Source organism: Mustelus asterias, chromosome 13 (genome assembly GCF_964213995.1).
Source record: "Mustelus asterias chromosome 13, sMusAst1.hap1.1, whole genome shotgun sequence".
NCBI classification, from domain to species: domain Eukaryota; kingdom Metazoa; phylum Chordata; class Chondrichthyes; order Carcharhiniformes; family Triakidae; genus Mustelus; species Mustelus asterias.
Window position 1 is genome coordinate 96,015,121 of NC_135813.1, and position 21,819 is coordinate 96,036,939.

The 21,819-nt window shown below is 40.4% G+C and overlaps 1 protein-coding gene across 1 annotated transcript in view; it reads left to right on the forward strand.

Annotated features, from left to right (window-relative positions):
- morc2 (MORC family CW-type zinc finger 2) overlaps positions 1-21,819 on the forward strand; it is a 99,820-nt gene that overhangs the window by 49,305 nt on the left and 28,696 nt on the right. The window contains exons 12-18 of the mRNA XM_078227350.1: positions 440-525; positions 1,760-1,900; positions 2,890-3,044; positions 4,633-4,761; positions 16,023-16,128; positions 16,428-16,539; positions 19,043-19,117. Coding sequence (XP_078083476.1) covers positions 440-525; positions 1,760-1,900; positions 2,890-3,044; positions 4,633-4,761; positions 16,023-16,128; positions 16,428-16,539; positions 19,043-19,117 — 804 coding nt within the window. The remainder of the gene's footprint in view (positions 1-439; positions 526-1,759; positions 1,901-2,889; positions 3,045-4,632; positions 4,762-16,022; positions 16,129-16,427; positions 16,540-19,042; positions 19,118-21,819) is intronic.

Consider the following 21,819-nt stretch of genomic DNA (forward strand, 5'->3'; position numbering starts at 1 on the left):
TATTGACAAGGTGGATGTTGAAAGGATGTTTCCTCTTGTGGATGAGGGCAGAACTAGGGGGCACTTTTTAAATTGGGGGATGTCCTTTTTGGACAGATGCAGAGAAATCTTTTCTCTGAGGGTTGTGCAACTTTGGAACTTTCTGCCTCAGAAGGTGGAAGTGAATATTTTTAAGGGCGAGGTAGATAGGTTCTTGTTAGGCAAGGGAATGAAACGTCATTAGAGACAGATGGAGAATATTGAACTCAACACCAGCAAATCAGCCATGATACTGAACAGCGGAGCAGGCTCGGGGGGCTAAATGGCCTCCTTCCCCATTTCATAATGTCTGTAAATCCTGTAAGATTTGTGCAGTTGGAATAGTTGGTCTCTCTCTTTCTCACACACACACACACACACACAGACACACTCTCTAATTCAGAATGATTTGATTTCACAGGTTCATGTGCGACAGGTGCAGGATGCTGCATTCAACCTAAGCAGAGAAGCTGATGTGAAGAAACGAATACATGAGGCGAAACTCAGGTGAGGATTGTATGGTGAGAATAGTGTGTTTTAAGTCAAGAAATAAGTGCCTAATCCAATATTCTGACTCGTGAGTATTTTGCTTTGCAATGAATTACTATCAAAGAAGTCTTCACTTGACTCAGTTAGTGGTCCTGTTGCCTAGTTCGATTTTACTTCATACCATAATCTCGGACTTCAGTATGTTACTTCATTGCAGTACTGATGGAATACTATACTGTCAAAGGTGACATGTTTGAATGAAATGTTAATCCAAAGCCCTAGTTGAATGTTGCAGTGGATATCAAAGATCCCACGGCATGATTTGAAGAAATACTTAAATATTACAACATGGAACTGGGTGTTTGTGTCATGCAAGCAAATTGTCTTAACCGCATTCACCCAGTTGTTCTTATATCCCTTTATTCCCCTTTTCCTGCATCGACCTGCCCAAGAGTATAGACGTAGTGAGTTTCAATCTCATAATTCTCTGTAAAGATATTTGTTTTGCACAGTTCTAAATTTCTTAAGATTTAATTTTGTATCTATGGTTTCTTGTTATTTAATTAAGTTTGTCATCTTTTAGCATATTTCCCTTTGTCCCTTTGCTGCTTCCTTTAATCTTCTAAAATAATACCCATTTGATTTCAACACAATTACCTCTGGGCCTGTATCTAAATCATTGATATGTACGGAGTGCAAAAATGATCCCAGAACTGAAGCCTGAGAGATGCCAATGCTCAGTTCCAAACATTTGGAAAAACTGCCCGTGCATACGTTTCTGTCAACTTTTTGGCTTCCTGCTGGAGGGTCAAGAATCAAGATCAGCTAGTTCAGCACAGGCTAGGATTTGCCTGGTTTATATCCTTGAGTTACTCATCAATTTAATTAGCTGTGCCACTTGGACAGGTTTTCCCACTTTGTGTGAAGTTAAAATAGATGAGAGAATAACAAAATTTGTGAAGAACTGCAGGTGATAAGAAAAAGAGAGTGAATTTGAATTTATTACACTGGGTAATTCCCAGGCCAAGATGCCAAACACCATCTTGATGCCAGTCTAGTTAAAGACAAGTATATTTATTTATTCCTTGATCACACTCCACATGTAACTACTTTCCTTGCTGTCAATTTGGTGTTTTAAAAGTTAGTAACTTATAAGACTTGCAATATAAAAAAATGTTTATTTTGCCAGGCTTCTTGAAGAGAATCCTTTGTTGCGGACTTTTTTGTTAATGTTAGTTTCTGACTCTTGCAGAGCTTTGAAGGAGCCAAAGGAAATGTGCTTTATTTTTGGTGTGAACATTGAACATCGTGACTTGGATGGAATGTTTATTTATAACTGCAGTCGCCTCATAAAGATGTACGAGAAAGTCGGACCACAGCTGGAAGGAGGAGTGTGAGTACCCTGAAAATTGCCCACACGCTGGCTTAAATGTCTTGTTTATAGGCTTATATTAACATTCCCCTAATGACCTGCTAAGTTTTCTGTCAGTGCCAATTTACAGAATATGAGTAACTAGGTTTTTTTGAGGAGATGTTCCATGTCCCCCTCACATTGTGCATTGAGTTCGGAACGCCATATGAGGAATCAGGGCCATGGCGCAACTTCTTCCTATTATGTGGTACCCTGTGTCCATTTGACAAGTTGCCATGTCACTAAGTCACCGAGTGAATATAAAATACAATACAGCTGTGACCTGCTGATGTCCTTTAGTTAACTGCAATTAAAAGACAAAGATAGTTGTGTATTGAAGGGGTGTGTAAAGATTGAGGCAGTGTTACAGAAGTGGTAAAATTTGAGATGGACTTCCAGGGAGTAGAGTTTGATGGTCCTATCACGAAGAGGGAGAATGGGAAGGAATGATGCCTAGACTGCAGTCAGAGGACTGGAAGACACGGAATGATGCTTAGGCTCCAGTCAGAGGACTGGAAGACATGGAATGATGCTTAGGCTCCATTCAGAGGACTGGAAGACACGGAATGATGCTTAGGCTCCAGTCAGAGGACTGGAAGACACGGAATGATGCTTAGGCTCCAGTCAGAGGACTGGAAGACACAGGACTGCAAGGCTTCAGAAAAGTGAAGAGGTAGCTTTGGGTGAAGTCATAAAGGCCTGGCCTCTAACGGAATTGAATTTAGATTCCTTATGTTGACAGATATCTTCCTTTATGACTTCCAGTTAGGGCAGGTGAGCAGAGCTTACTGCCTAACGGGTTGTAGGTGATGGTTTTGACAATTTGCAATTTATGGCAGGCGGCGATCAAATGGTCAGCAAAGGAAGCATTAAGTTGAGCCGAGAGAGATGATGGTGTGGTTAAGAAAATACCAAAGAAAGAGGAAAATTATATTTGTAACTTGATTTCCTTTCTTTTTATTTATCCTTAGTTCATGTGGAGGAGTAGTGGGCGTGGTAGATGTCCCATACCTGGTTCTAGAGCCCACCCACAACAAACAGGACTTTGCAGATGCCAAAGAGTATCGGCATCTACTGAGAGCCATGGGCGAGCACCTAGTACAGTATTGGAAAGACATTGGCATCGGTAAGGAGAGAATTTGTAACCTCACTAAACTGGAACGTCTGGGTTTAACCAGAACCTATCTGAGATTTCAGTTCTCATGTGCGTGTCTTTTTTTTTCCTTTTAATATTTTTGTTTAAAATCAGTGCTGGTGAAACCTGTCGGAGCGTGACTTGAGTTGGGAGGGATCTGGATTAATGCATTGTTTGAATTGATGCAGTTGCCAAAGCAACCCCAATTTATCTATACCTCGCAGACTTGCCTACCAGCCTTCTCAATTTTTATGCAATTAGCCCTCATTCTTTGAAACAAAATAAAGTGAAATGACTGGATTGCAAGATGATTCTTGCATGATTTTGTTTTAAACTGTTAACATTATTGCCCACGTTAATTTATTTTTCATTTTACAATGAATAGCCTTGATGTACACAGTACTGTCACCAGGGAGAGCAATGGTACAATTGAAAATATAATTGCTTCCCTTCTCTGTAGATTTACATCTACTCTGGGGATCACTTGATTGTTAACTGTGAATTGAGATACAAGTGTGGGAGTAGAGTTGCATTGTGATGGGATGGATTACCTTTGGATGAGGTCCACACGTTTTTGCAGCGCATTTTCATTAGGGATTTGAAGCATTTTGTTTTTTCTGTGCGGGAGGGGAGGAGGGTCCCTTGAGTGCTTCAAAGCAACTGTTTCATTATTCTTGTTTGGATTAATCAATTGCTTTTTTCTCGTGTTGTTCAAACTATCCTCTCAACGCTGCATTGCTTTCTTAGCCTACAAGATCAGAACTAGATCACAGAGTGCATTTAATTCCAGTTTCTGAGGCCTTAATGAATCATTTGTTCCAGCTGTTATACAGATCATATGGAATAGCAATTTCACTTTAGAACATAGGTGTGGCTGCACCAGTCCAACCAATTTTAGGGCATTAGGTAATCGCAATAGCATGTTTATCTTGTTAATCTTATCGTGCCCTCTCCAAAGATCCTACCTGATTGAATTTGCTTTTTTATGCCAGTTTCTCTAATCTGTTTTTATTTTTTAAACATGAGACTGTCCAAGTGATCCCATTGACTTCCAGCACTGCCATTCTGGACCTGGGTCTGGGAGGCCAGGCCCCTCCACACTGAGGAAGCATGTTTATTATCTCCCAGCAAGGGTTTCAATCTGTTCTTTTTGTGCTAGTCGCAGTTGTCCAGTCATTTTCACATTCACATAATCTTGTGCCAATCAAACTAGGGGGCATGACCTCAAAATAAGGGGAAGCAGATATAGGACTGAGTTGAGGAGGAACCTCTTCACACAAAGGGTAGTGAATCTGTGGAATTCCCTGCCCAGTGAAGCAGTTGAGGCTACCTCATTGAATGTTTTTAATGCAAAGATAGATAGATTTTTGAACAGTAAGGGAATTAATGGTTATGGCGAGCGGGCGGGTAAGAGGAGCTGAGACCATGAAAAGATCAGCCATGATCTTATTGAATGTTGGAGCAGGCTCGAGAGGCCAAATGGCCGACTGCTCCTAGTTTTTATGTTATTAAATTAAATGTACTGTGATCTTATACTATGACCTCTTGTAAAGTTAACAGAAATTCTCTTGGCCTACAGCACAGAAAGGGATTTTGAAATTCTGGGATGAATTTGGCTATCTATCAGCCAGCTGGAATCAACCACCTTCTGATGAGACAGTATACAAGAGACGGCGTTGTATGGAGATCCCGACCACCATTCAGTGCGGTATGTCTTACCCACAATGCTTTCTGTGCATAATGTTGGTAAGTTCTATAAGCAAATATTAACTAGGTTAGAGATAAGTCAGAAAATCCCAGTATTCTACTGCTCACCCAGAAAGCCAAGTGGCTTTTTGATTTGATTTATTATTGTCATGTATTAACATGCAATGAAAAGTATTGTTTCTTGCACGTTATACAGACAAAGCATACCGCTCATAGAGAAGGAAACGAGAGTGTGCAGAATGTAGTGTTACAGTCATAGCTAGGGTGTAAAGAAAGATCAACTTAATGCAAGGTAAGTCCATTCAAAAGTCTGACAGCAGCAGGGAAGAAGTTGTTCTTGAGTCGGTTGGTATGTGACCTCAGACTTTTGTATCTTTTTGCCGATGGAAGAAGGTTGAAGAGAGAATGTCCGGGGTGCGTGGAGTCCTTAATTATGCTGGCTGCTTTGCCGAGATAGCGGGAAGTGTAGACAGAGTCAATGGATGGGAGGCTGGTTTGCGTGATGGATTGGGCTACATTTACGACCTTTTGTAGTTCCTTGTGGTCTTGGGCTTTTCTTGGCTGTGTGAGCCTAGATAGTAAGCATTGGCCAGCTAATTGACAGTGTTCTAATCTTATCCTTTGCCCAGTATCTATGTGAGCTTCCAGTAGGGGTTGTTATCCTGGATCAGAGCCACACAGGGTTTTCATACAATCTAGTTGAGGACTAGTAACTTTCTGTTTAAAATAGAGAAACGTTTGCGATCCAAGCTACTTGGAGAATAAAGCCACATTATTCTATACATTTTTAATAAACGAAAGTAAACTTTCCTACTCAAGATCAGAAAGATAAAACAATTTCCAATATCTACCTTATGCTGTAACACTCGGTTAGCCAACAGGCAAACTGTGGCCAAACGCACCACACAGCACAATAAATGGCAGGTGCAGTCAGCACTGATTCTGCAGATTTTTCAACATCCCACCCAGAAGTCAGTAAACAGAGTTAACTAATTTTGTTGCAACTGTCTCTCATGAGGGATTCCAGTCTTCACCTTCAAAGATCTTGTCTTGGAATTCTCTCCAAATGTGGCCTGTCTCGCAGGGTTTCAATCCCCCCCCCCTGCCGAGACTCCATTCTCCTGGATTCCCGAGTCTGCACTCCACCAGTGCACAACTTCAGTTCTTCAGCTGCACCATGCGCAATTCTACTACTCGAAAGGGGTACATTCACCTCAACAACCTGCAGCACAGAGTCACCAGTCAGCTGCTGCTGCCTTCGATCTTCAGGGCTTCTCCTGATTCCCCATTACTTAGCCTGGTTAGCTGCAACACTTCTTCCGCTTGTTTTGCTACTTGGAACCTCTTTCTTTCCTCTTCTCTCTCTTTCTTTCCTCTTAACTGGGCACTCTCCCTCTTCCCTGCCTGGGACTCTTCTCGATTTACAGCGAGGTCTTCCTGATCACATGATCTAGGGGTTTGCACTACTTTACTTTTACATAGGTGTATTGGGCCTATGTCCTTGGCCTGAAGAAATTTGGATGGAGTGTTGCGCACATGCAGCTTACCCCAGTCTGTGCATGCATGGAAACTCCCAGGGCCAAGCTTGCCCTCTGCCTGATGATAAGGTAAGTCAGGTCTCCTAATAGTTTCCTTCACAGCGATGAAGTGCTCCCACCCACCCATGCTTCCCGTACTCTACCCTTCCCCAACTAAGTGCAGGGGATTTCCAGTTTGATCTTGACTCAATCAGGCAGCTGAGCACAGACCAAGAATAGAAACTCAGAATTTTTTGATTTGAATGGCCCAGCGCTACACCATGCATTGCACTCATTCACCAAACTACTAGGAAGCTACACATTGCAAAGTCGAAAACAAGCCATAATTCAGATGCTTGGGTTTGAACCAAGAAACACAATTGCTCAAAGGAAATTAGTAATAATCATCGTATCTGGTCACCATATTGCATGCAGTTCCATAGAGACACTGTATTGAAAACTGATGTATTAATAATTAGTTGAAAGTTTCACAAACAATACGCAACTAAACATTCATTAGAAATCTAACATCAATCCAAGTAGCAAAAGTGCTCATGCCTCGGAGCACAAGATGGCCATTTAGTTCACCTTGTTTCATCTATTCAGAAAGATGCTCCAGTCTTCCATTACATCTAATTATTTCTTAAATAGTTTGTGTTTTTGTCCCTACCGTATCTAGAAGTTCATTCCATTTGTTGATCACTCAACCAAAAAAAAACTTTCATTCCTAAATTTATCTTTTACTAGTTTGAACTGGTATGTTCTTGCTATACTTTGCAATTTTGTTTGAAGTAATTTTCTAGACTGACTTGAGAGAACGTTTGAGAAGATGTACGGATTCCAATGGAATTGTTCTGTTATATATTTGGTGCAATTCATATAAGTTCAGAACTGCATCTTTCAAATCCATAGCACCCAATAGTTTGGTATCATCTGCAAATTGGCCATTTTCTGAATCCAAGTCATTGATATAATTTGGAAAGTGGAATGATCCCAATTCTGACCCCTGAAGCACTCAACTCTTAATTGAGAGGGGTGGATACTCAGCAAGACTTTGAGGTCCGCGTGCATCAGTTGCTGAAAGTTAGCGCACAGGTACGGCAGACAATTAAGAAGGCAAATAGTATGTTGGCCATCATAGCGAGAGGATTTGAATGTAGGAATAGGGGTGTTTTGCTGCTATTGTATAGGGCATTGGTGAGGCCACACCTAGAGTATTGTGTGCAGTTTTGATGTCCTTATCTGAGGAAAGATCCCTTCCTATAGGAGGAATACAGCCAAGGTTTACCAGGCTGATTCCTGGGATGGCAGGCCTGTCATATGAGGAGAGACTAAATCGGTTAAGATTATATTCACTGGAGTTTAGAAGAGTGAGAGGGGATCTCATAGAAACTCTGTTTGGACAGGGTAGATTCTGAAAGAATGTTCCCAATGGTGGGGGAGTCCAGGACTATGGGTCATAGTTTGAGGATAAGGGGGGGGGGGGGCTGAAAGGATAATGGGGCAGGGGTCAGAATCAGGATATTGAATTCAATGATCAGCCATAATTAAAATGAATGGCAGAGCAGGCTCAAATGGGCCTTGTGGCCTACTCCTTCTAGTTTCTATGTTAAAATGTCAACAGGAACTTGTGTTTATATACCACCTTTAATGCAGTAAGTGATTAGCAAACAAAATTTGATACCGAGATGCATGAGATTAGGACAGCTGACCAAAAGCTTGGTTAAAGAGGTAGATTTTAAGGAAATTCCAGAAAGTAATGTCCAGGCAACTGAAGGCTTAGCTGCCAAAGGTAGAGAGATGAAAATTTGTGTGCGAGAGTCCAGAATTGGAGGAGTTCTGGTTTCTTGGAGGGTTGTATGGCTGGAGGAGATTGTCGCGATGGGTCAATGTAAAATCTTGGAGGGACCTGAAACCAGGGTTGAGAATTGTAAAATCAAGGCTTCGCTGGACTGGGAACAAGTGTAGGTCAGGGGATCCAGGATGATGTGTGAATGGGACTTGGTGCGAGATAAGGTATGGGAGAGTAGAGTTTTGGTAGAGTTTGCAGGATGGTGCAAAGGGAGGGACCAGCCTACAGCAAATTGGAATAGCCAAATTTTGTAATACATGTTCTTTTTGAATTATCAGCCAATTTCTGATCTATTGCTTAGATTGACCCTGAATTAATTAATGGACTTTCACATGGATTGTCATGTTTATTGTCTGGAAGTCTTGATATACTATTTTGTTGGATTTCCAGGGTCCACTTAAGTTGTGCATTTCTCACAAGATAACATCAAGGAGATTGGTCAGATACAATCTTTCCCTTCTGAATCCATGTTGACCCTAGTTTGCAAAGTTAATACCTTCCAGATAATCCTCAAATTGACCCTTAATCGGTTCCATGTTTTGCATGTTATTGACACGAGACTACAGCAACTGCTTGGATTGTTACATTTTAAAATAAGGACCATTATCTCTAAATGTTATTTCCCTAGTTTTCTTTTGTCCCCTTCACAGTGACTCTTGCTGCCTCACAAATCTCTTCGGGGTTAATATAATCTATCCTTGAGCCTTTAGTTATTTTGAATTCTTCAGCAAGTTTGACACAATCTGATATATAAATTAATTTTACTTATGCTTTCTCTGCATTTGGAGGGATGTTGCTCATGTTTTGTGGAAACTTGGAAGAAGTGATGATTCAAAATATTATCTGCCTTATGTTCATCTTCTATTTCAGATCCATTTGTATTGATTCTCACCTCAATTCTCAATTTTGAAATAGTCAAAAGAATTTTGTTTCAGTTTTACATCTTATGATGCTTTTTTGTCGTGTCTTTGACCATCCTTTCTGAACTTGTTGTCCCAGTGAATCTCTTTCTCCATTTCCCTGCAGGATTTATTGAACTTATTCTTCCTTCTCTCACTTTCTGATTTAACTGCTTTCAGATTATCTTACTATTTTCCCAATCTACTTTAGCCAACTCTATCATTATACCTTTGTCATTAAGTTCAAGATGCTAGTTTCAGTCCATGTTTCTCACCCTCAAACTGAGTGTGAAATTCATTGTTAATGTCACTCTTCCCTAGGGGATCCTTTACAATAATATCATTAATTCTGTCTCTTTATACATTACCAGGCCTAAAATAACCTGTTCATGGTTGATTTCGCAACATATTGTTCTAGGGAAACTGCGCCAGTAACACTTTATGAACATGTCCTGAAGGCTATCTTTGCCAATTTAATTTCTCCAATCTGAGGAGGATGCAAATATCGGTAAAGTCTTCTTCCCTACGTTAATATGATGGCCTGTGATAATATGACATCTTTAGTTTGTCTTTTTCATATTAAACAGCGATTTCAACCATTAATTACATTAACCTACCTGGTTTCCTTGCCCTAAATAAATGAATCTAGAAGGGAACAGCAGGTGCCTTGCACAAGCCAGCTTACTGACTGCACAAATTGGCTAATCACTGTTGGCCGCAAAGCACTATTGTCACTACAAGTTTTCTAATCAATTAGATTAGAACACTTCCCTATTTTTATACTCTCTTCCATTAACAATGAATGTCAAAATTCCATTTGCTACCCAAACTTCAGTTCTGTAAGCAAATCTTACTGCACAGATCCATTGCCCTAGAAAAATTGTAAGAGTCTCTACAAATATGTTTAAAAATGAGTAACAAAAGAGACGAGACAAATAAGGAACTTGCAGACATTGAGGACGTATTTTGCACCTGTCTTTTGAGTAGAAGACACAAAGAACATGGAATTAGTGGGGAGCCAGTGGTCTAATGTGAATGAGAAATTTAGAGTAATGAATGTTAGTTCAAAAAAAGTACTGCAGAAATTAATGAGACTAACAGCAGCTAAAGCCTCGACCTTACAGCCTACATCCAAAAGTTCTGAGAGAGGTTGAAGAAGGAATTGGTTCCTTTTTTTCAAAATTCCCTAGATTCTGGAATGGTATGGATGTAACTCCTCTGGAAAGGAGAGGAAAGAAAGTAGAAAACTACGGATCAGTTAACCTGACCTCAGTGGTCAGGAAAATGCTAGAATCCATTATTAAGGAAATGGCAATTGAGCACAAATGGGGACTATAGTTTTATGGAAGGGATATTGTATTTGAGAAATCTTGGAGGTTGTTGAGGTTGTAACAGCAGAACGGATGAAGGGGATTTTATGGATGTAATATATTTGGATTTTCAAAGTGCATTTAATACAGTGCCACATGAAAGATGGATGCACAAGCTAAAGGGCTTGTGGGGTTCGGGGTAATATGTTAGCATGGACAGAGGATTGGTTTAAGGACAAAATAAACAAAGTTGTTTTCAGATTACAAGTTGGGTGCTGCAAAGCTTGCTGTGGCTATTTGCAATCTATATTAAATGACTGAGAGCAGTGTATCTAAATTCGCTGATGATCTAAAGATAAGTGAACATGTTAATTGTGTATGAAAATTGAAAGTAACGTGCAAGTACAAAACCATTTATGGAAGCAAATGGTATGTTGGCCTATTCCAAGGAGGTTGGAATACAATAATGAGGAATTCTTGCTGCATTTGCACGGGTGAGGTAGTCAAACTGCTAGCATCCCAGGAAGGGTTGGTGGTCAGATTAGATGGTTGGAAAACTAGGGCAAACTAATGAAAAATGGTGGTAAGGTGATGGATTATTAGAAAGACTTTCACATTGGCAAAACTGGTAAGATGAAATAAAGTGATCAGCCAAGTGAGACTACACCTGAAATCCAGTGCACAGTTTTAGCTCCATAAAAAGGAAGAATATATTAGCTTTGAGGGCAATGTTGCAAAGAACATGAGAACGAGGAGCAAGAATAGACAATTCAGCCTCTTGAGTTTGCTCCTCCATTCAATCTGATCATGTCTGATTTTATTTCTGCCTTAACTCCATCTTCCTTCCGACTCTCTCTAACCCTTCATCCTGCCATGAAAGAAAAACATTTCTATCTCCTCGAATTTGTTTAGTGTTCTGGTGTCCACTGCACTGGGTAGAGAATTCCACAGATTCATGACTCTGAGTAAAGTAATTCCTCTTATTTCTGTTTTAAATCTACCAACCCTTAGCTTAAAACTTTGGCCCCTCATTTTAGAATATCCCAAAAGGGGAAACACTCACTGTCTACCCTGTCAATCCCTTTTAGCATCTTATATATCTCAATTAAAAACATAAGAACTAGGAGCAGGAGTTGGCCATTTGGCCCCTTGAGCCTACTCCGCCATTCAATAAGATCATGGACTCGGCTCCACTTACCCGCCCACTCACCATAACCCTTAATTCCTTTACTGTTTTTTAAAAAAATCTATCTTTGCCTTAAAAACATTCAACAAGGTAGCCTCAACTGCTTCACTGGGCAGGGAATTCCACAGATTCACAACACTTTGGGAGAAGAAGTTCCTCCTCAACTCAGTCCTAAATCTGCTCCCCCTTATTTTGAGGCTATGCCCTCTAGTTCTGGTTTCACCCACCATTCTTCTAAATTCCAATGAGTATAGTCCCAATTTACTCTGTCTCTCCTCATAAACCAACCTTCTCGACTTCAGAATCAACCTAGTGAATCTCCTCTGCGTCCCTTCCAGTTCCAGTACATCCTTTCTCAAGGAGACCAAAACTGTACACAGTACTCCAGGTGTGGCCTCACCAGCACCTTATACAGCTGAAACATAACCTCCCTGTTTTTAAACTCCATCCCTCTAGCAATGAAGGACAAAATTCCATTTGCCACCTTAATTACCTGCTGCACCTGCAAACCAACTTTTTGTGATTCATGCACAAGGACACCCAGGCCCCTCTGAACAGCAGCATGCTGCAATTTTTTACCATTTAAATAATCCATTTTGCTGTTATTCCTACCAAAATGGATGACCTCACATTTATCAACATTGTACTCCATCTGCCAGACCCTTGCTCACTCGAACTATCTATATCCTTTTGCAGATATTCAATGTCCTCTGCACACATTGCTCTACCACTTGTCTTGGTGTCATCTGCGAACTTTGACACACTACACTTTGTCCTTAACTCCAAATCATCTATGTAAATTGTAAACAATTGCGGTCCCAACACTGATCCCTGGGGCATACCACTAGTCACTGATCGCCAACCAAAAAAACACCCATTTATCCCCCACTCTTTGCTTTCTGTCAGTTAACCAATCCTCTAACCATGCTAATACATGACCCGTAACGATATGTACCTTTATCTTATGCAACAGCCTTTTGTGCAGCACCTTGTTGAATGCCTTCTGGAAATCCAGATCCACCACATGTTCCCTGTTGTCCACTACGCTTGTAATGTTCTCAAAGAATTCCACTCAATCAGTTAAACATAACCCTTCTTTCATGAATCCTTGCTATGTTTTCCCGATGGGACAGTTTCTATCCAGATTTCTCGCTATTTCTTTGACAGATCTCCTCTCTTCTAAACGCCAGTGAGTATAGGTCTAAACTACGCAATCTCTTCATAAGCCAAGACCTTCATCCCTGGAATCAATCTCGCAAACATACTCTGAATTGCCTCTAATGCATTTACATCCCCCCTCAAGTAAGGGGACCAAAACAATGCGCAGTACTCCAGATGCAGTCTCACCAATGGTCTATACCAGGGGTCTCCAAACTACGGCCCGCGGGCCACATCCGGCCCGGATACAATAAATTTTATTCATTCATTTATAGAACTGATTTTTTTCTTTGGCCCGCAGAGATGTGTAGAATATACGATGTGGCCCTCGTATAGGAGACCGCTGGTCTATCCAGTTGCATCGGCACTTCCTTACTTTGTATTCTAATCCATTAACAATGAATACCAAAATTCCATTTGCCTTTTTTATTACCTGCTGTACCTACATACTAAATTTCTGCGATTCATGGACGAGGACACCCAGATCTCTCTGAAGCGCAGCATTTTGAAGTTTCTCTCCATTTAGATAATTTGCCTTTTTATTCCTCCAGCCAAAATGGATAATGGGCTTGGAGGGCCGAAGGGCCTGTTTCCTGTGCTGTAATGTTCTTTGTTCTTCTCACTAATCGCATTAAATTCTATCTACCAAATTTTGGCCCACTCACCTGTCCATATCCATATAAATTTCTTATTTCTTCATTGCAACTTGGTTTCCCACCTATTTTCGTGTTGTCTGCAAATTTGGCTATCTTGCCTTTTATTCCTGCATCCAAGTCATTAATATAGATTGTAAATAGTGTTAGGATACGGATCAGAAACATCAAGGTATATTATGAAGTTAGACTAGATCCCAACTATTTGATATTTTTGGCGTTAATGTGAGGATATAATGTTTCACTCTAGGCACATTTCTACTGACAAACTGGGAAGCATTTGTCAAAATAAACTTTGTATAACAACACAGTTTAACTATAACAAATGAATTAGCTTAACATTTAACATTTGAACAACGCTTAAACATGACCAGATACAATTCTTAACTGCTAACCTATCCCTTTGAGTACCAATTCAAGCACTATTCCTCTTGCAGACTTAAAACCCCTCTTCAAGATCAATTAGCAACACCCGGGTTTACATGCTTGTAAATAGATTGCCAGTCCTAGAGTTCTCGGAGCACTTTTGGAGGGAGACAGAGGCACACATCGTCTTTCAGAACAAGGCATAACCTGACTGTTTTAAAACAGTCTCTCCTGCAAACTTAGCTCCTCCCATTAACACTGTTTAAACAAACGCATCCGCAGCTAAAATCAGTCGTCATCCTGCAGTCTCAACATGGAGCTACATGTTTTCCCAGACAAATTAGCACCTTGTAAAACAGGTGACTTTTAAATATACCCCTCACAAGAAACATGGTAAAAATACATTTCTTAAAGGTGCAATATCACCACAATAGTTGGGACCTGAGGACCAGGCCCTGTGGCACACCATTAGTTACAGCTTGTCAACTAGAAAAAGATCCGTTTATCCCCCCTCCCTGCTTTCTGTTGATTAGCCAGTCCTCTAAGCTAATGTATTGCCGTGTTACAATCTTTCTTCCTCTCTGGAATATATTTTAGTTGGGAGGAATTGAATATCTCCTTAAGTGTCTGCCACTGTTTATCAGTTGTCTTACCTTTTACTCTTTCTGCCCAGTCCACTATAACCAAATCTATCCTCGTGCCTATGTAATTAGCTTGGTTTAACATCAGACACTAGTGTGTGACTCATGTTTATTGCCCTCAAACTGAATTTTAAATTCAAGCATGCAATGATCACTCTTCCCTAGATGATTCTTTACTGCAAAATCGCCAATTAATCCTATCTCATTACACAATACTAAATCTAAAATAGCCTTCACCCTGGTTAGTTGAATAACGTATTGTTCCAAGAAACAATCTCTAATACATTTGATGAGCACCCCTTGAAGCTATGCTTGCCAATTTGATTAATCCAATCTATATGCATATTAAAATCTCCCATGATATGGTTGTACCTTTCTTACAAGCCCCAGTATTTCCCAGTTTATACTGTGTCCTACTTTGGGACTATTAGGGGACCTGTAGATTACTTCCAATAGGGATTTCTTTCTCTTGTTATTCTTTATTGTTGATCCTACATCTTGATCTCCAGTGCCAATCTCACTACAGTATTGATTCCTTCCTTTACTAACAAAGCTACACCACCACCTTTTTCTTTCTGCCTATCCTTCCAAAACACTGAGTACCCTTGGATATTCAATTCCCAGACTTGGTCTCCTTATAACCATATCTCCGTAATCGCCACTAAATCGTACCCTTTTGTCTCTTATTTGTGCTGTTAACTCATTCATTTTATTCAACATACTACCAGCTTCAGATACAAAGCCTTTAATTTTGTCCTAGTATTAAATTTCCCTGTTCCTTTACGTTTCACTGGATAGGGTCACAGGATTACTTCCCTGCAATGAGAGGGTTGAGTAGAAGAATTATTCTGTATTGAATTTAGAATTAGATGCGATTTCATTGAAACAACTAAGATGCTGAGAGCTTGATAGGATGGATGCTGAGAGGCTGCTTCCCCTCTCTGGAAATTCTAGAACAAGATGTCACAGCCTTGGGATAAGGGGTCAATCATTTAGGAGCGATTTGAGCAAAAATCTAGGGATTTGAGGATTGGGCAAGAAAGTGGAGCTAAGGTTGAAGATCAGCCAGGTTCCTATTAAATGATAGATCAGGGCTCAACAGGCATTACAGCCCCTTCTATTTCTTAAGCTGTTGTATCTGGAGTCAGCCAGTTGGAATGTTTGCCATTGAAAGTTTGGAAGAAAATGCACCAGTGCTGCTTTAACTCCACAGCCAACTCAAATTCACAGAGAAAGGAAGTCGAACAGGAAGAGGTTTTTTTTTTTTAACCTTGATCGTTTTTCTTAAAATTGTTAAAACATTGTTTTGGAAAGATTCTACTTGGCCACACAGCATTCTGCCATCTGTTACTACCGCATGCTTTGGCAGCCTGAAGAAAAGATTCATATGCTCCAGTGTTGCTGATGCTCGCTGTCTAAGCTCTTGAATGAAGTATAATGACTTGGATGAGGTAATTAAGCTGTTGGCACCCTTGGAAAAGTCAGTGGTCAGATCGATGGGTAGAAAACTACAGCAAGTTAACAACAAATGGTTGTGGTTTGGTGGTGATTGGAAAGATTTTACATTGCGAAGCTGGTATGGTGAAATAAAGTGATCAGTAAGAAAATACTGAAATTAAATATTTCTTTCTAAAATGAAACTCTTTTTGTGAACTAACTTTTTTGGTATCTGCCTTGTAGATCAATGTTTAAAATGGCGGACACTTCCCTACAGAGTGGATGATGTCGGTAAGGAATATCCAGACAGTTGGGCATGTTCGATGAGTCCTGACCACATACAGAATCGGTATGTATGACATACCAAGCACATAACTGAGATGAGTCTGTTTTATGTCCTATCCTGTAATGCCTAACATTATTAGGTGGTATTCGGAACCTCTCTTTGATCTAACCTGGGTGGATGGTACAACTGTTGCGATGTCTGCGGAAGATAACTCTTTGGAGAGTACTGTACCAAAAACTTCAAGGCCAGAATCTATTTGAAATGCCATAGTAGATAGATGCAAAAGGGAAGTGCTTACTGTGGGGGCAAAGCTTTAATGTAGCTTCCATTCTTCAATGTATGCTTGCTTTGGTTTTCTTCAGGTGTGACGCTCCAGAGCAGAAGCAAAATGTACCTATAGGCACACTCCGAAAAGAGGTGAAATCTCATGAGGAGAAAATACAGGCACAGCAAAAGAAGCTGGAAGCATTGAAGGTAAAGAGTGGGACATAAAATGAATTTGGTGTAAATGGGGCAGTTGTTTAATTTCATTTAGTTCTCTGGTAATCACAAGTGTTTTAAGTTTGAGCTGAAGTTTGAGATCTCCATGATTCTTGACTACAGCTGCCCTACTTAACCACATTCCTTCAACTGCTTTTTATGCCGATTTTCTCTGTTGCTAACTTGTGCTTGGTCTGTAGTTCTAAAAGTGCCAGTGACGCTGAATGACATGCCCCAAATGTTGTTAGCCTGTTCAACTATCTGGAGGTACATTACAGCTCATACAAATGTACTTTTCACGAAGCATTCTGGTCTTTAGGGTAGAAACTTATGGGATGAAACCCTTTTCTGTCCTCCAACTGTAAATGTCCTTGTGCAAGATCAGTTAGGCAGTGAACCAATAGCATGAAATCACTGAATTTGGTATTCATTTTCATTGTTACTCAGTTAGGTCTAAAGGTTGGTATGGAAAAAGGAGTTGCACTGGTGCAGTAGGAAATGTTACATTTTAGAAACATGTTGTAAAGTGTGGAGGCAGCTTTAATTGGTATCTAGCTGTGACATACCAACTGTAGCTACCTCTGAACATGTGCATTCATGTACCACTTTCGAACTTGAGCGTGAAATCCTCGCTGCCACTCGGTGCAATCATGAGGGAGTGCTGCATTTCTGGCAGTCCTGTATTTCTGATGAGACTTCAGAGGCCTTGTCTGCACACTTCATTGAAAATAAAAGATCCCAATTACAATTTTGAAGAAAACTAAGGGATTTATTTCCTATGTCCTGGCCAATATTTTTATCTCTCAATAACATCTCAAAAATAGATCATGTGCAAATTGGCTGCTGCGTATCCTACATTACAACAGTTAACTACTCTTCTAAAGCTTCATTGGCTGTACAGCTCTTCAGAACATCCTGAGATCATGAAAGGTGCTATATAAATTATAAATATTTTCTTTTTGATGCTAACACTGGATGCCAGAAGTGAGGTGACAGAAGTTTGATGTAACGGTACCAAATTTCCTCACTTGGATGAGAAGAAAAACATTTTTTTACGTCTCAATTTTTAAAATTTGCTTGACTTGTGGTTGAATTTTGGTGTGAATGTTCTTTTAAATAAAGTCCTTTGGAGAAATAATGTTGGTTTGCCACTTACAACCCATTATAACTCCAAGCTCTAATGTAATTGTAACATGTTTTGTCCTGTAGTTTGATCTATGTTGCTGTTTTTATTTTCCCTAGTATGTCGCCTGAGCAGTGTACCAAGAGCATTTAAAATAATGCATTTCATAAAATTAGGGCACCACAGTGATTAGTGCTGCTGCCTCACAGCGCTAGGAACCTGGGTTTAATTCCAGGTTGGGTGACTGTGTGGAGTTTGCATGTTCTCCCTGTTTCTGCGTGGGTTTCCTCCGGGTGCTCCAGTTTTCTTCCACAGTCCAAAGATGTGCAGATTAGATAGGTTGGGCTTGCTAAATTGCCCCTTAGTGTCCCAAGATGTGTAGGTTACGGGGATTAGTGGGGTAAATATGTGTGGGGTTATGCGGATAGGGCAAGGGGGTGGGCCTGGGTAAGATGTTCTAACAGAGTTGGTGCAGACTCGATGGGCCAAATGGTCTCCTGCACTGTAGGGATTCTATGATTGTATTTTCGGATTTTGCTCTTTTATAATTTTTTTTGATTCAGCACCTTCCATAGGTTACTGTGTTTCAGGTAATGCTCTCACTTGTTTAGATATCAGACCAATTGGCAATCCTCTTCACCTTATTGCAGCTTACCAGTTTTATCATGAGTCCTCACATGATCTACCTTGACTTCAGAAGGTAACGGAATCATGTTGCACTAGTGTGTGACTTGGGATTTAAGTATTAAAAATGATCAATTAGAGAAGTAATGAATAGCAAGAATGCTATAATATATGTTTGAAAGGAATTGTCAAGCTTATTCATAGTTGAGAAGCAAAATTAAAATGGACTTTTAAGCAGTGATCTTTTTCTCACTGCCCATAGAAGTTGCCAAAATACGGTGGCTTCAGATAAACCTCCACTTCACCACCCCTCAACAATTTAAATAGACCTGATATCCTTTGAAAGGAAGTAACTCTGACCAAACAAATTTAAATAACCTATTGATTCATTTTTTAAAAACTGCCAATCAAACACACATTTGAACAGAATGATTTGCTCTCTTGGACATCTGCATGAGGCACAGCAGGACCTATAATATTTGTATCAGAATAAATGTGAGCGTTTGAGAGTGGATTTGATTTTTAACCCCTTATGAACCATGAAAAACTGAAAGAAGCAAATACCACGCTAAATCTAAAGAATATTTCTCATCCTCAGCATAAAATGTCTAGAGAATTGGAATGTTTCTACTTTATTATGGGAATTAAAATATTTCAATGTTTAAATGTTTTTGCTTTGATTATGTCAATTAAAGTGAATTTTTTTGTTTAATTTTGGAAGAGGATTTCATTTCTGATGTTTGTTTCCAGAAAAACATGCCTATCCGTTCACAGGCCGATTTAAAGAAGCTACCACTGGAGGCCAGCCGTAATCCCTCGCTGGAGGTGTGTAGCACCCAGTGTAAGACAATAAGCGCTGTGAATCCAGAGATTGCGCATTATACACTATTTAAATTTTGATAGTGCAAAAAATGGGGACCATTTAAGAAATGTTTCTTTTTTTCTAATCGTCTGGTACTAGCTGGCACAATATTTATTTCTCTCTGGGGGAAAAAAACATGAACAAGGAGTCAGAGACTAAAACAAGGTCATAAAGATTTCACTGCACATAGTGAGGTCACTAAGCTCTACAAACATTCCTGAACCAATAGCAGGAACTCTGGCGCCCTGCATACCTCCAGTGACCTCAAGCCACGGTGATGAATGGGGAAGGAGGTTGACCACCCTGACATCTTGGGTATCTGTCCCTGAATTGACATCAGGTAAACTACCAGCCCCTAGGAATTAAGTATATTAATGAATGTTTGTCAGGGGGCATGGCTCATCAGGCAGCTGTCACCTTCAGATGGAAGATGAACCAAGGAGGATGGGAAACTGAGGGGAAAGTTCCCTAACTGTTTGACTACAGAGCAGAATGCTGCAATCACAAGCTGCTGAGATCAGGGCACTCTGTGCCGACTATCCATTTGTCCTCCAGGATCAGTGAGTTGCTTGTAATTGTCATGGTGCATATTCTTTTTGTCTATAGCTAATGCACCGTATCTGAGCTGTTATCTTAAAATTACTTCCCCAAAGTAGTCAGTTGAGTATTTTGTCTGCAGCTCCCAAACCCCAAATCTTACACAACAGTAATTTGTCACAACTTTTTCATGTATGATATATACATTAGGTATGAAATTGGCACTCTGTTATATATTTTTTCAAAAAGTAACTTTAACACCATGAGAGTTAATTTTACTAGCCTGTGTATTTAGGCCACTGGACTTTGCTTTTTCCTTCTGGGGTGTAGCTGTGACTTATTTCTCAGGCACAGAGTGGGAGCATGGAAACTAAGGTTCTTTTTGATGTCTCTAAATGATCAGGAAAAGTGAACAAGGGGTGGCATGATTGCCCTAGTGATAAAAATATAGCCAGTTTTTAAAATAAATTAGACTTGGGATGTGGTGGATACTAGCACAATTGCATTCATTGTTTGTCCATAATTAAGGTGGTGTGGTGGATATGATAGGTGAGGAATTCCAGGGTTTGATTTGATTTATTACTGACGCGTATTAGTATACAGTGAAAAGTATTGTTTCTTGCGTGCCATACAGACAAAGCATACCGTTCATAGAGAAGGAGAGGGTGCAGAATGTAGTGTTACAGTCATAGCAAGAGTGTGCTGACAGATCAACTTAATAGTAGGTAGATCCATTCAAAAGTGACAGCAGCAGGGAAGAAGTTGTTCTTGAGTCGGTTGGTATGTGACCACAGATTTTTATATCTTTTTTCCCGACGGAAGAAGGTGGAAGAGAGTATGTAAGGGGTGCGTGGGGTCCTTAATTATGTTGGCTGCTTTTCTGAGGTGGCGGGAAGTGTAGACAGTCAAATAATGGGAGGCTGGTTTGCATGATGGATTGGGCTTCACTCTCAACCCTTTGTAGTTTCTTGCCATCTTGGTCAGAGCAGGTGTCATACCAAGCTGTGATATAACCAGAAAGAATGCTTTCTATGGTGCATCTGTAAAAGTTGGTGAGAGTCATAGCGGACATGCAAAATACCCTTAGTGTCCTGAGAAAGTAGAGGCATTGGTGTGCTTGCTTAACTTCCCTGTAGCGTCGGCATGGAGGGACCAGGACAGCGTATTAGTGATCTGGAGACCTAGAAACTTGAAGCTCTCGACCATTTCCACTTCATCCCCATTGATGTAGACAGGAACGTGTCCTCCACTACACTTCCTGAAGTTGATGGCTAATTCCTTCATTTTACTGATATTGAGGAAGAGATGACTGTCGTTGCACCAGTTCACCAGATTCTCTATCTCTGGATAATGGGTCAGTGAAGATATCCAGGTCAGGACATGTTATTCGGAGAGAATCCTGGAGATGATGGCTTTTCCACAGACTTGCTGTTTTCACTCAAAGTAACTGGGAGTTGCTGCAATATAGTCTGGAGATTGTAATCTCACTGTATGCTGGTGATGGAGGAGGTGAATATTGTGCCTACGGGCGGGAATGATTCCAGCATCCTGTTCTAGGATGGTGTCTCACTTTTTGGATGTTGCTCCTGCACCAAATTAGACAAGTGGTGATGATCTCATTGTGCTCCTTACTTGAGCCTTGTCGATGGAGAAGACATAAAGCAAGTCACTTATTGCAGAGCACCTACCTACTTCCGTTGTCTTCTAACAGGTTGATGTGTCTAGTTCAGTTAAGTTTCTGCTCACAGACTCCCAGCATGATGATGTGGGACTTGGCGATGGTAGTGCCAGTCAAGGAAAGATGCTTAACTATTTTCTTGTTTGAGGTAATGAAGTGGTCATTTTCAACAACTTAAATGGTTGAATTTGCTAGTTTTCAGCTCAGTGTTGTGCAGATCCTGCAGTAGACTGGCGTGACATACTTCATTATTGGGTTGGGGGGGGTGTGGGGAGAGCGAGTGTTGCAGATGGAGCTGCATACTGTGGAATTGTTGGTGAATGGCCCTATTACCTATCTTATGACAGCGAAGGAAAGATCATTGATGAAATAGCTGATGATTGTTGGGTGAAGGCAATTCCCTGTAAACTCCTGTATACCCCGGGACTGCATTGTAACCATTAATTATCA